This window comes from Haematobia irritans, chromosome 2 (genome assembly GCF_050003625.1).
Source record: "Haematobia irritans isolate KBUSLIRL chromosome 2, ASM5000362v1, whole genome shotgun sequence".
In the NCBI taxonomy this organism is placed as follows: domain Eukaryota; kingdom Metazoa; phylum Arthropoda; class Insecta; order Diptera; family Muscidae; genus Haematobia; species Haematobia irritans.
The window spans coordinates 178,240,990-178,256,335 of record NC_134398.1 but is presented as its reverse complement, the minus strand read 5'-3'; the positions used below and the strand labels follow the sequence as shown (position 1 = coordinate 178,256,335).

The 15,346-nt window shown below is 23.3% G+C and overlaps 1 protein-coding gene across 8 annotated transcripts in view; it reads right to left on the bottom strand.

Annotated features, from left to right (window-relative positions):
* Window positions 1-9,101, bottom strand: part of LOC142226759 (uncharacterized) — a 323,175-nt gene extending 314,074 nt beyond the window's left edge. For 2 of the 8 annotated variants that reach the window (XM_075296940.1, XM_075296947.1), the window contains exons 1-2: window positions 8,755-9,097; window positions 745-2,149 (exon numbers count right to left, since the gene is read on the bottom strand). In XM_075296940.1, coding sequence (XP_075153055.1) covers window positions 745-880 — 136 coding nt within the window. In that variant the 5' untranslated portion in view covers window positions 881-2,149; window positions 8,755-9,097. Of the gene's footprint in view, window positions 1-744; window positions 2,150-8,737 lie in introns of all 8 variants that reach the window. The other 6 variants (XM_075296945.1, XM_075296944.1, XM_075296942.1 and 3 more) reach the window with 6 other exon arrangements.
* Window positions 9,102-15,346: the final 6,245 nt, after the last annotated feature.

Here is a 15,346-nt window from a genome sequence, read left to right as displayed (position 1 = left end):
TGGTTAAGATGCCCGCATTGCTTACACATGGTCATGGGTTCGATCCCAGCCTCAACCAAACATCAAAAAGTTGTTCAGCGATGGATTATCCCCTTTCTGTAATGCTTGTGACATGTCTGAGTATTTCACAGCTTCTCTCCATGGCTACGCCGTTCGGACTCACCTACAAAAAGGTCATTGAGCTAAACATAGAATCGGACAGCACTTAGTGATAAGAGAGAAGTTCTCCACTGTGATACCACAATGGACTGAATAGTCTAATTGAGCGTGAATTATCGGGCAGCCACTATATCTAACCTAACCTGACCATGCAAAAATTAGTCCATATAAGTCCATAATTATGGGAGCTCTACCATACATTTGAATTTATCATAATGGCTTTGCCAACAAGAGTTGTGGTTTTTCAATGTAAAGATAGCATTTCTGAATGATACATCGAAAAGCCCACTTTTGCAAAAGGTTCGTAGGTCGAAAAGCCGACTTGTTTATTCTAATTAAAATTCCTAATCTAAAATCCAGACCACTCTTGAAACATGTTTGGAGTGCTCATATTCCTTCTCTGCTTGCAATTTTATTTTTTGAGCTTAACAAAGCAGTAATTTTGTTTCATATTTAAGATTTGAATTTCTGATCTTATTTTTTTACAACTTTTTTATTTAAATTAATTTAAAATTTTAATAACAATTACTCCAAAATAAACTGTTACATTTAAAAGTAAATTGAAAATTATTGTAAATCACTTACCTCCATACATAACGAAGAGTGTTATTTTGAGCATAATCAAATTGGGATTAATGCCATGACGTTGACAAAAATCAGCATAGCGGGAATTTGGGGGCGGAACATATCCCGTTTCCGTAGCAACTTCTTCACCTCCCATTTTGCTGGTTAGTGAGATGTTTAGGATGGTTGGAGGAAGAAATGTAGAGCGATGTTTTTCTTAGGTAGCTGTTCACTTCAAATTATTTATGGATGTGTACTTAGTTATAATCACAATTAATTAAAACTGACCAGGATAAATAAAAACCAGCAAATGGTAGCAATTTAATTCATTTATAGGAAATGTGTGTTTGTTTTTTTTTTTTGTTTTAATTATATTTTTTCGTTTAATTTCAATTATTTGTTGTTGAGCGGTTATTTTCTTTTTCACTTTGAGCTTGGAGGGATTATGTATTTTTTTTTTCAGAAGCTGTCGTTTTGTTTTTTAATACAAAGCACTTTGGTACTTCATTTAAATGAAAATTAATTGTAATTTGATTTGAATTTGACGTTCGTTTAGTTTTTTTCTGTTCGTCTTTCACCCACACACACACACACAGAACACACACTTAAATACTCTCACGTTGGGATGTCCGTTTTGTGAATGACAATGGCGGTCATTCGAATTGATGATGACGTTTTACAATGAGATTTAAGATAAGCCAGTTGTCAGTTTTGCTTTTTTATTATCGTTGTTGTTGTTGTTGTGTGTTTTGGTTTCTTTTTCTTTGATTTTATTCTAACGGGCCTTTCAAATTCTAAGTGATATGTATTTATAATCTATGGCTTAAGCAGAGAGGGAGAGTGAGAGAGAGAGAAAGAAAAAACTGTAAATCATTTTCATACACTTGAACACATACACACACGTGCACAATTCTATTGTTATTCATTTATTTATATACGCGCTTGCGCTCACTTATACACTGTGGCTGGCTTTTGTATGTGTGAATGTGAAATCTTGTCTTGGTAATTTTCTATGATTAAATTCAATTTATCTGCAAAGTAAAAGAACAAGCATACAGGCAAAAAATGATCTTTACTTTGAATCTCAATCTGGAGACACTGATTGCCTTCTATTGTCTCCACACGCCTGTCTGCCAGCCAGCCTGCCTGTCAGTTATGCCTGATAAACACAACACTTTTATCATGGAAAAAGACGACACATGAGTGACTGACTGATGTTTATTCAGATGAGATTTTTCATAGTAAATTTTTGAGATATATGTTTTGTGGCTAGTATTATAAGGTTGATATATATAAGGTTCGTTGATTTATTTTTTTTTAACAAATGTCTCTGTTTAACCTTATGTCCAGATGGAAGGAGCTTTTTTTGTTGTGAAGGATTTTAGTATATATTTTCGTGTAGTGTATATTTTCATTTGCTATTGATCTGTAAAAAAATCCATAATGTACATTATTACATAAAAACTTACGAAATTTAGTAAACATTGATAAAATCAATGGATCGGGATGATTAAACAATCCAAAAAGCAATATTTTATTTTTGACAAATTATGAAAATCAATTGTCTTGAGAAAATCGTACATAAGTCTAAGGCTACTTAGTTAATCCTAAATTGATATAAAGTACAAACATATGTCACTTGAAATGAAAAATAATCTATGACTACTAGATAATTTAAAACAAAAAACAAAAGTAGGATTTGAAATAGTGTCGCCACACCTGTACCACTATCAGTATGATCTGCAAGAAAATTTGCCCACTAGAAATATTTATTTCTGATCGGCTCAGAATCACCTAAGTAGTGTCAGTCCGTCGGTCTGTCTGTCTATGTAAAGGCTGCTTTTTTAGATAGTATATTTTTGACAACACTGGCTTTAACAGCTGACGCACGTTTCGTGTTTTTTTCACTGTCAAAAATCTATAATTTAAACATGAATCGTCTTACAAATAAATAAATCTTGGATATCATTGAATACAGTTTTGACAAAATTTTCTATAGAAATTAAATTTTAACAAAATTTTCTATAGAAATAAAATTTTGACAAATTTTTCTATAAAAATAAAATTGTGACCCAATTTTCTACAGAAATAAAATTTTGACAAACTTTTCTATAAAAATAAAATTTTGACAAGATGTTCTATAGAAACAAAATTTTCTATAGAGAAAAAATTTTGACAAAATTTTCTATAGAAAAAAAAAAGATTTACAAAATTTTCTATAGAAATAAAATTTTGACAAAATTTTCTATAGAAATTAAATTTTGACCAAATTTTCTATAGAAATAAAATTTTGACAAAATTTTCTATAAAAATAAAATTTTGACAAGATGTTCTATAGAAACAAAATTTTCTATAGAGAAAAAATTTTCTATAGAAAAAAAAAAGTACAAAATTTTCTATAGAAATAAAATTTTGACAAAATTTTCTATAGAAATTAAATTTTGACAAAATTTTTTATAGCACTAAAATTTTAACAAAATTTTCTATAAAAATAAAATTTTGAAAAAATTTTCTAAGGCAATAAAATATTTTTAAGAAATATTTTTCATAGTTTCGGCTATAGGTCGATTAAAAAACAAAAATATATGATGTTTTTCTTTTTCTTTTTTGACGAAGTCAACCGAAATATTGGAAATAAAAATAAAAGAAAAACATCATATCTATGTTTTTAATCGACCTCTAGCCGAAACTATGAAAAATAATTCTTAATGATAAATAAAAAGGTCAACGATAATCATCCAGAAATAGAAATAAAATATTGACAAAATTTTCTATAAAAATTTAGAAATTAAATTTTAACAAAATTTTCTATGGAACTAAAATATTGACAAAATTTTCTATAGAAATAAAATTTTGACCGAGTTTTCTATAAAAATAAAATTTTGCAAAAATTTTCTATAGAACTAAAATATTGACAAAATTTTGTATAGAAGTAAAATTTTTACAAAAATTTTTTATAGAAATAAAATTTTGACAACATCTTTTATAGAAATAAAATTATTGTATACATTTTATTTCTATAAAAAAAATCTATAGAACTAAAATTGACAAAATCTTCTTTAAAAATAAAATGTTGACAAAAATTTCTATAGAAATAAAATTTTGTTAAAATTTTCTATAGAAATAAAATTTTTTAAAGAAATAAGTTTTTGACAATATTTTCTATATAAATAAAATTATGATACAATTTTTTATAGAAATAAAATTCTGACAAAATTTTCTATAGAAATAAAATTTTAACAAAATTTTCTACAGACATAAAATTTTGAAGAAATTTTCTATAGAAATAAAATTTTCTACAGAAATAAAATTTTGACAAAATTTTCTATAGAAATAAAATTTTGACAAAATCTTCTATAGAAATAAAATATTGACAAAATTTTCTATAGAAATAAAATTTTGACAACATTTTCTATAAAAAAATTGACTACATTTTCTATAGAAACAAAATTTTGAAAAAATTTTCTATAGAAATAAAATTGTGACAAAATATTCTATTGAAATTAAATTTTAACAAAATTTTCTACAGACATAAAATTTTGAAGAAATTTTCTTTAGAAATAAAAATGTTTACAAAATTTTCTATAGAAATAAAATTTTGACACAATTTTCTATAAAAATAAAATTTTGAAAAAAATTTTCTAAGGAAATAAAATATTGACAAAATTTTCTATCAAAATATAGAAATTAAATTTTAACAAAATTTTCTATGGAACTAAAATATTGACAAAATTTACTATAGAAATAACATTTTCACCAAGTTTTCTATAAAAATAAAATTTTGAAAAAATTTTCTATAGAACTAAAATATTGACAAAATTTTCTATAGAAGTAAAATTTTTACAAAAATTTTGTACAGAAATAAAATTTTGACAAAATAATCTATAGAAATAAAGTTTTGACAACGTTTTCTTTAGAAACAAAATTTTGACAAAATTTTTTATAGAAATAAAATTGTGACAATATTCTATAGAAATTAAATTTTAACAAAATTTTTTTGTTTTCTATAAAAATAAAATTTTGACCAATGTTTCTATAGAAATAAAACGTTGACACCATTTTCTATAGAAGTAAAATTTTGACAAAATTTTCTATAGAAATAAAATTTTGACAAAATTTTCTATAGAAATAAAATTTTGACACAATTTTCTATAAAAATAAAATTTTGAAAAAAATTTTCTAAGGAAATAAAATATTGACAAAATTTTCTATCAAAATATAGAAATTAAATTTTAACAAAATTTTCAATGGAACTAAAATATTGACAAAATTTACTATAGAAATAACATTTTCACCAAGTTTTCTATAAAAATAAAATTTTGAAAAAATTTTCTATAGAACTAAAATATTGACAAAATTTTCTATAGAAGTAAAATTTTTACAAAAATTTTGTACAGAAATAAAATTTTGACAAAATAATCTATAGAAATAAAGTTTTGACAACGTTTTCTTTAGAAACAAAATTTTGACAAAATTTTTTATAGAAATAAAATTGTGAAAATATTCTATAGAAATTAAATTTTAACAAAATTTTCTACAGACATAAAATTTTGAAGAAATTTTCTATAGAAATAAAATTTTTGACAAAATTTTCTGCAGAAATAAAATTTTGACAAAATTTTCTATAGAAATAAAATTTTGATAAAATTTTCTATAGAAATAAAATTTTGACAAAATTTTCTATAAAAATAAAATTTTGACAAAATTTTCTATAGAAATAAAATTTTGACAAAATTTTCTATAGAAATTGAAGTTTGAAAAAATGTTCTATAGCAATAAAGCTTTGACCAATTTTTCTATAAAATAAAAACTCTGAAAACATGTTCTATAGAAATAAAATTTTGACAAAGCTTCAATAGAATTAAAATATTGACAAAATTTTCTATAGAACTAAAATTTTGACCAATTTTTCTATAAAAATAAAATTTTGACAAAATTTTCTATAGAAATAATATGTTTTACAAAATCTTCTACAGAAATAAAATTTTGACAAATTTTTCTAAAGAAATAAAATTTTGACAAAATTTTCTATAGAAATAAAATTTTGACAAAATTTTCTATAGAAATAAAATTTTGACAAAATTTTCTATAGAAATAAAATTTTGACAAAATTTTCTATAGAAATAAAATTTTGACAATATTTTCTATAGAAATAAAATTTTGACAATATTTTCTATAGAAATAAAATTTTGACAATATTTTCTATAGAATTAAAATATCGACAAAATTTTTTATAGAAATAAAATATTGACAAAATTTTCTATAGAAAAAAAAAATTGACAAAATTTTCTATAAAAATAAAATGTTTACAAAATTTTCTATAACAATAAAATTTTCTATAAAAAGAAAATTTTCACAAATTTTTCTATAGAAATAAAATATTGACAAAATTTTCTATAGAAATAAAATTTTGAAAAATTTTCTATAGAAATAAAATTTTGACAACATTTTCTACAGTAATAAAATTTTGACAACATTTTCTATAGCAATTAACATTTTAACAAAATTTTGAAAAATGTATAGAAATAAAATTTTGAAAAAATTTTCTATAGGAATTAAATTTTTTACAAAAATTTCTACAGAAATAAATTTTTTACAAAATTTTCTATATAAATAAAATTTTGACAAAATTTTCTGTAGATATAAAATTTAGACAAAATTTTGTATAAAAATAAAATGTTGACAAAATTTTCTATAGAAATAAAATTTTGACAAAATTTTCTATAGAAATAAAATATTGACAAAATGTTCTATAAAAATAAAATGTTTACAAAATTTTTCATAAAAATAAAATATTGACAAAATTTTCTATAGAAATAAAATTTTGACAAAATTTTCTATAAAAAGAAAATTTTCAAAAATTTTTCTATAGAAATAAAATATTGACAAAATTTTCTATAGAAAATTTTCTATACATTTTGACAAAATTTTCTATAAAACTGAAAAATTGACAAAATTTTCTATAGAAATAAAATATGGAAAAAATTTTCTGTAGAAATGAAGTTTAGACAAAATTTTCTATAAAAGTAAAATTTTGACAAAATTTTCTATAGAAATAAAATGTTGACAATATTTTCTATAGAAATAAAATTTTGACAGAATTTTCTATAGAAATAAAATATTGACAAAATTTTCAATAGAATTAAAATATTCACAAAATTTTCTATAGGACTAAACTATTTACAAAATTTTCTATAGAAATAAAATTTTGAGAACATGTTTTATAGAAATAATATTTTGACAAAATTTTCTATAGAAATAAAATTTGTTGTTTTTTTTTTATTTCAGCTTAAAACCATACATAGACTAAACTACAATGTTTGTCAAATGTATTTGGACAAAGCCCTATAGACTATATAGATAAAATTTTGACAAATGTTTCTATAGAAATATAAATTTAACAAAAATTTCTACAGAAATAAAATTTTGACAAAATTATTTATAGAAATAAAATGTGGACAAAATTTTCTATACAAATAACATTTTGACAAAATAATATGGTAGTTTTTGGTAAATTTTACTCCAAATCTTGGTAGATTATTTTGGACTCGATTGGCATCCGTGATCTTAACGTGAAAGAAAATTTCTTTTTATTATTGTCAACTTGGCTTTTACCTTTCTGAAAAACTCTTCAAAATTAATGGAATCGTGTATACATTTGTTAGCTTTTTGCACCTTGGCTACAAAGGTAAAAAAAACGTTTAAAAAAAGGAGATGTTTTTCAACACTTTTAAAGACGATTTTTACTTTTCATTAACACATTTTAATGGGCTTAGATAGCGCATTAAGAAAGTGTCGTGCTGAAATTGTGTACAAACTCATTTTTTGTATGCAAGCAGGCAGGCAATATTGGTCCATGTTTCGATATAACATCCATATAACTCGATAGCCCGACGCTAAGTCTTGAACATTCTATAAATTGGAATCCTAGCTGTATTTCAGATCCATAAAGACTTGGGCTAAAGTTGATGCATTTCGGTTCATGTTTCGATATAGCCTCCATATTAACGGATCTCCCGGTATGACTTTATGAGGTCGTGGAAGCCGTTGATTTTAATCCGATTTAATTGAATTTTGGAAAACTAGAGGTATTTTACGTCAGTTAAGAGCTGTCGAAGTTATTTGAGTCTATAGAAAATATTGCATACCAAAGGAAAATTTCGTTCCAGAGGAAAGAATTTTTTCTTTGGGTGTAGCTCCGAATATTCTAAACATATGGCAAAAGAGCAGTAGTGGAACTTTTTCTCGGTTTAGGCTTTAAAACCTCAAAATGAGTATGAACATTAAAATAGGGTAATTTTACTTCCAGTTTCAGGTATCTTGGATTACAAGATCACTTTTTATTCCCTCAAGAAGTTAACCCTCTAATGCCCAATCCCGCCTTTGTGATATCGGCGTGATGTCAGCATTTGTAACATAATACGGTTTAGTTAAAATTTTCCAAAAATAAATCAAATTTTCTAAAATTAACCAAAAGTGTTCTTCCTGGTGGGTTCACTGTTTTCTCAGTGAATCGGGGATCGACTTATATGGAGGCTATACCAGTATATATATACATATAGCCCATTGTTGAACTTGACCTGCTTGCAGACAAAAAACTGAATCTGTGTCAATTTCAGAACTTATCAAATCTGAAATACAGAATATGTGTCAAATCTTCCATTATTATAGGCTATAGCGTGATTATAACAGACAGTTGGGCGGACATCGTTAGATTGTCTAAGGATTTATCATTGATCAAGATGTAGTCGTAGATCGATATTTACATGCGTTATAAATGGAATTGAAAAAATCAATGGTGACGGGTTCAAAAATAATACGGGTTTTCATATGTAATTCACATAAATTTGAAAATAGTCAAAAGTGAGAAAATAAAAATATTCTCAGCAATTTAAAGTCTAACATCTTTTAATTCACTTTAAGAAAATCATAAAATTTATACAAAAATTTCCAACGTCTTTTTGCCAAAAATTCTGCACTGTCAAATATCGATTTTCTTGTCATATATCTTTACTTTTTTTTATATTTCACCTTTAGTAAGATTTATTAGTACAATATATCGTATTAAGATTTTCTTTTAAAATCGTTGTCAATTTCGGGTTTGTATTTTTTTTGTAACTGCCATACGATTTAGTTTTTACATTTTCACATTTCTATGTCATTCTTAATTGATTGAGTTAACTTTGAATTAAATCTTTGTATTTAACAAGAACGAAGAAAATAAATTGTGAAAAGAACTTTTTTTTTGATTTTAGTCATCCATAGTAGGTGTAGTGATTTTTAAAATTTTGCTTTTAATCTATGCATACGTTTGTGTTCGCTATTAACCGCCGTTCTGAATTTTAGTTTTCGCCCGTAGTATTGCTCGCTCCGTAGTCTGAACAAAGACTAAAATTATGTGATCATTTATCCTAAACTTTTTAATAGAATGTCAAAAAAAAACATGAAAAGATTTCTTTCTTATTATCATCATCATCATCAGTTTTCTTCGGCAATACAAAAGAAAAGAACACCGTGTCACGATGGTGATCTTAATCTATGTATATCACTCACTCACTTCCACACAAACATACCACTGATAATTTACAGGCTCACTAATACTTCAATATATTCGCATACATGGTCATATCCCATCCCCATCCCATCTCCACTAATTCTTGGTCAATCACAAAGCTACAAAGACTACATTATTGCATTATAGTCGGAATATACCTTAAGTTTATATATAATATTTGGCATGATAGAATTTTAAATATGTGTGTACAAACAAAAAATTCATTGGTAAACTGATGCCAAAATAAACATGGGTGTAATAAAGCCACTCCTCACAGACGCGTCGATAGTCATCAATGCAGGAAGTACAAAATGGAAAATTTTCAAATTTCTATTTCTATAGAAAATTTTGTCCAAATTTTATTTCTATAGAAAATTTTGTCAAAATTTTATGTCTATAGAAAATTTTGTCTAAATTTTATATCTACAGAAAATTTTGTCAAAATTTAACTTTTACAGAAAATTTTTCAAAATTTTAGTTTTACAGAAAATTTGTCAAAATTTTAGTTTTACAGAAATTATATTTCTATAGAAAATTTTGTCAAATTTTTATGTCTTAAAAAAAAATTTGTCAAAAATTTTATTTTTATAAAAAATTTTGTCTAAATTTTACATTTACAGAAAATTTTGTCAAAATTTTAGTTTTACAGAAAATTTGTCAAAGGTGAGTATTAAGTTCGAGTTTAGCCGCTAAAATCGTCATTTTTTCACGATTACTTTTCTCTAATAATACTTTTTAAGGAATACCAACTTTTTGAAAACTTGCTTTGGGCTATTCCCCATCAAGTTATAATAAAATCTGCAACAAATATGTATAATTTTATGCCTTTTTGTACTGTTTTAGTTTTCACTTTAGTGAAAAAAGTCGAACTTAATACCCACCTTACAGAAAATTTTGTCAAAATTATATTTCTATAAAAAATTTTGTCAGAATTTTATTTCTATAGAAAATTTTATATCTATAGAAAATTTTGTCTACATTTTATATCTACAGAAAATTTTGTCAAAATTTTACTTTTACAGAAAATTTTTCAAAATTTTAGTTTAACAGAAAATTTTGTCAAAACTATATTTCTATAGAAAATTTTGTAATATTTTATTTCCATCCAAAATTTTTTAAACATTTTATTACTTAAGAAAATTTTGCAAAAATTTTATTTCTATAGAAAATTTTATCAAAATTTTATTTACAAAGAAAATTTTATCAAAATTGTATTATTCCTATAAAAATTTTTGTCACAATTTATTTTCTAAAGTTTGTCAATATTTTATTTCTATAGAAAATTTTGTCAAAATTTTATTTCTATAGAAAATTTTGTCAAAATTTTATTTCTATAGAAAATTTTGTCAAAATTTTATTTCTATAGAAAATTTTGTCAAAATTTTGTAAATATTTTATTTCTTTAGAAAAATTTGCAAAACTTTTATTTCTATAAAAAAATTTTATTTCCAAAGAAAATTTGTGAAAACTTTATTTCTAAAGAAAATCTGGCTTTTGAAGCCATATAAGTCCAAATCGGGCGAAAGATATATCTAAATCAGAACCGATTTCAACCAAATTTGGCACACTTGACAATACTATCAAACGTACTGCTTAGGTTAGATTAGGTTAGGTGGCAGCCCGATGTATCAGGCTCACTTAGACTATTCAGTCCATTGTGATACCACATTGGTGAACTTCTCTCTTATCACTGAGTGCTGCCCGATTCAATGTTAAGCTTAATGACAAGGGACCTCCTTTTTATAGCCGAGCCCGTACGGCGTTCCACATTGCAGTGAAACCACTTAGAGAAGCTTTGAAACCCTCAAAAATGTCACCGGCATTACTGAGGTGGGATAATCCGCTGAAAAACTTTTTGGTGTTCGGTCGAAGCAGGAATCGAACCCACGACCTTGTGTATGCAAGGCGGGCATGCTAACCATTGCACCACGGTGGTTCCCAAACGTACTACTTGTGCAACATTTTATTTCTATAGAAGATATCGTCAATTTTTATTCTATAGAAAAAATAATATTCTATAGAAAATTTTGTACAAATTTTATTTATATAGAAAATATTGTCCAAATTTTATTTCTATAGAAAATTTTGCCAAAATTTTATTTCTCTAGAAAATTTTGTTAAAATTTTATTTCTATAGAAAATTTTCTAAAAATTTTATTTCTATAGAAAATTTTCTCAAAATGTTATTTCTGTAGAAAATTTTGTCAAATTTTATTTCTTAGAAAATTTTGTTAAAATTTTACTTCTATAGAAAATTTTGTAAAAATTTTATTTCTATGGAAATTGTTGTCAAAATTTTATTTCTATAGAAAAAATAATATTCTATAGAAAATGTTGTCAAAATTTTATTTCTATAGAAAATTTTTCAAAATGTTGTCAAAATTTTATTTATATAGCAAATATAGTCAAAATTTTATTTCTATAGAAAATTTTAACAAAATTTTATTTCTAAAGAAAATTTTAACAAAATTTTATTTCCAAAGAAAATTTTATCAAAATTGTATTCCTATCAAAAAATTTGTCAAAATTTTATTTTTATAGAAAATTTTGTCAATTTTTTCAAAATTTTATATCTATAAAAAAATTTTGTCAATTTTTTATTTCTATAGAAAATTTTATCAAAATTTTATTTCTATACAAAATTTTGTTAAAATTTTAATTCTATAGAAAATTTTGGCAAAATTTTATTTCTATAATAAATTTTTTGAAAATTTTATTTCTATAGAAAATTTGGTTAAAATTTTATTTATATAGAAAATATTGTCAAAATTTTATTTCTTTAAAAAATTTTATTTCTATAGAAAATTTCAACAAAATTTTATTTCTATAAAAATTATAACAAAATTTTATTTCTATAGAAAATTTTGTCAATTTTATTTCTATAGATTTTTTTATAGAAATAAATGTATACAATTATTTTATTTCTATAAAAAATATTGTCAAATTTTTATTTCTATAGAGAATTTTGCCACATTTTTTTCTATATATTTTTTTTCAAAATTTTATTTCTATAGAAAATTTTGCCAAATTTTTTATTTCTATAGAAAATTTTGTTAAAATATTATTTCTACAAAAAATATTGTTAAAATATTATTTCTATATAAAATTTTCTCAAATTTTTATTTCCAAAGAAAATTGTATCAAAGTTGTATTCTTATAAAAACTTTTTTCAAAATTTTATTTCTATAAAAAATTTTGTGAACATTTTATTTCTATAGAACATTTTGTGAAACTTTTATTTCCATAGAAAGTTTTGTCAAAATTTTATTTCACTTCAAAATTTTGTAAACATTTTATTTTTTTAGAAAATTTTGGAAATATTTTATTTCTATAGAAAATTTTGTTAAAATTTTATTTCTAAAGAAAATTTTATTTCTATAAAAAATGTTAACAAAATTTTATTTCTATAGAGAATTTTAGAAAATTTTGTCAAAATTTTAATTCTATAGAAAATTTTGTCAAAATTTTATTCCTATAGAAAATTTTGTCAAGATTTTATTTCTATAGAAAATTTTATCAAAATTTTATTTCTATAGAGAGTTTTAGAAAATTTTGTCAAAATTTTATTGCTATAGAAAATTTTGTCAAAATTTTAATTCTATAGAAAATGTTGTCAAAATTTTATTTTTATAGAAAATTTTGTCAAATTTTTAGTTTTATAGAAAATTTTGGTAGAATTTTATTTTTATAGAAAATATTGTCAAAAATTTATTTCTTTAAAAATTTTTATTTCTATAGAAATTTTTGTCAAAATTCTATTTCCAAAGAAAATTTTATCAAAATTGTATTCCTATAAAAAAATTTGCCAAAATTTTATTTTTAAAGAAGATTTTGACAATTTTAATTCTATAGATTTTTTTATAGAAATAAAATGTATACAATAATTTTATTTCTATAAAAGATGTTGTCAAATTTTTATTTCTATAGAGATTTTTGTCACATTTTTTTCTATAGACTTTTTTTTTCAAAATTTTATTTCTATAGAAAATTTTGCCAAAATTTTTATTTCTATAGAAAATTTTATGAAAATGTTATTTCTATAGAAATTTTGTCAAAATTTTATTTCTACAAAAAATATTGTAAAAATTTTATTTCTATATAAAATTTTCTCAAATTTTTATTTCCAAAAAAATTATCAAAGTTGTAATCTTATAAAAAATTTGTGAACATTTTATTTCTATAGAAAATTTTGTGAAACTTTTATTTCCATAGAAAATTTTTTCAAAATTTTATTTCAATTCAAAATTTTGTAAACCTTGTATTTTTTTTAGAAAATTTTGGAAATATTTTATTTCTATAGAAAATTTTGTTAAAATTTTATTTCTATAGCAAATGTTGCCAAATTTTTATTTCTTTAGAAAATTTTGCAAAAATTTGATTTCTACAGAAAATTATGTCAAAATTTTATTTCTATAGAAAATTTTGTCAAAATTTTATTTCTATAAAAAATATTAACAAAATTTTATTTCTATAAAAAATGTTAACAAATTTTTATTTCTATAGAAAATTTTTAGCAATATTCTATTTCTATGGAAAATTTTAACAAGGATTATAGACAAGTTTAACAAGATTTTGTTTCTATAGATTATTTTGTATAAATTTTATTTCTAAACAAAATTTTGTCAAAATTATATTTCTATAGAAAATTTTGTCAAAATTTTATTTGTATATAAAATGTTGTCAAAATTTTTTTCTATGGAAAATTTTGTCAAAAATTTGATTGTTTGAAATAAATTTTTAATGAAAAATTAAAAAAAAATGCACCACCTATTTTAACTTAATGTCTCTATCTTTATTAAAAAGTTAATTGTATCAATGAATTTATTAACTGAAAAAATGTTCAACTTCAATCAACTTTTTAATTGCAAATATTTTCATGATATTTTTTTCTGTGTACGGACACTTTTTTGAGTCAGTGTAAGATTTGTATATTTTAGTTAAAATTCAATCACTTCCATCGCATTACCCTTTATTTAGAACACCGTTACGATATTATCGCCTTCACAAGTAAAATGAGAAAAATAGTTACTGCTTTAATACGACAAAAAAAACAACAACAACAAACCATAAGTAGTGAAGCAATCGGGATGATGTACGAATATGACTTGCAATCGTATATCAACTCATATTCATTAATATATATGTATGTGTGTGTGTGTATTCTAAGGTACCTAGCAATATACACATCACATTGGTAGATATGCAATTGTTATTTGTTGATATGAATTCTATATGAAAATTAAAATTTTTGTACTTGTACTTCACATGCACATGCATGCGTACATGCTAATATACTCTTATCATAACAAACATACATACAACTATAGTAGATTGTTTAAAATTCTTCACAAATCTTATAATGTTCGTTTTATTCCATTCGCTTAGTTTTTTTGTTGTTGGTTTGTTGATTTTTATCTTGAGATAAAGATAAACCGATTTTGGGCTTTTGACGATTGTATCGTACGGTTCATGCATACGTCAGTAACTATTCTATATTAGGGCTGTTTGCAAGCTAATGTTTGTTAAAGTAGTTTGTGTTGTTGTTGTTGCTGATGGTATTCTTGCTATATATTTATTATTTATTTATTTAGTGTTGCGTTGTTGTGTATAGAGAGATTATCACGAGCATTCTTTTTTTCTCTATTAGATCGTATATCATCTGACAATGATAATGGAATGACATACCAACATACCGACAACAACTAGTAACACCCACATAAACTTCCATACAAACACGAATATCACTTATTGTCTTCGGTGTGTATTTACATGGGGGGAAACGAGTAAAGTAATGAATTTTGTTTGTTTGTTGTTGTTATTGTTGTTTTCATTTCTGTGGTGTAAGACTGTGCCCAGGTTGTTGGTTTTGATGGTGTTCATTTGATTTTTTTGTTATTCGCTCAACTGAAATGCTGTGATGATGAGAGATACTGAGATTATTGTTGTAGCCTTTTTTTCTTGTTGTTACAGTGTCAGTAAGTTTGTCCAAGCAGATAGACAGTTTTGTGTAAATGTATTTTTTTCGTAAACAGGAACTTTTTTTATATGCAAATAATTTTTATCAAGGCA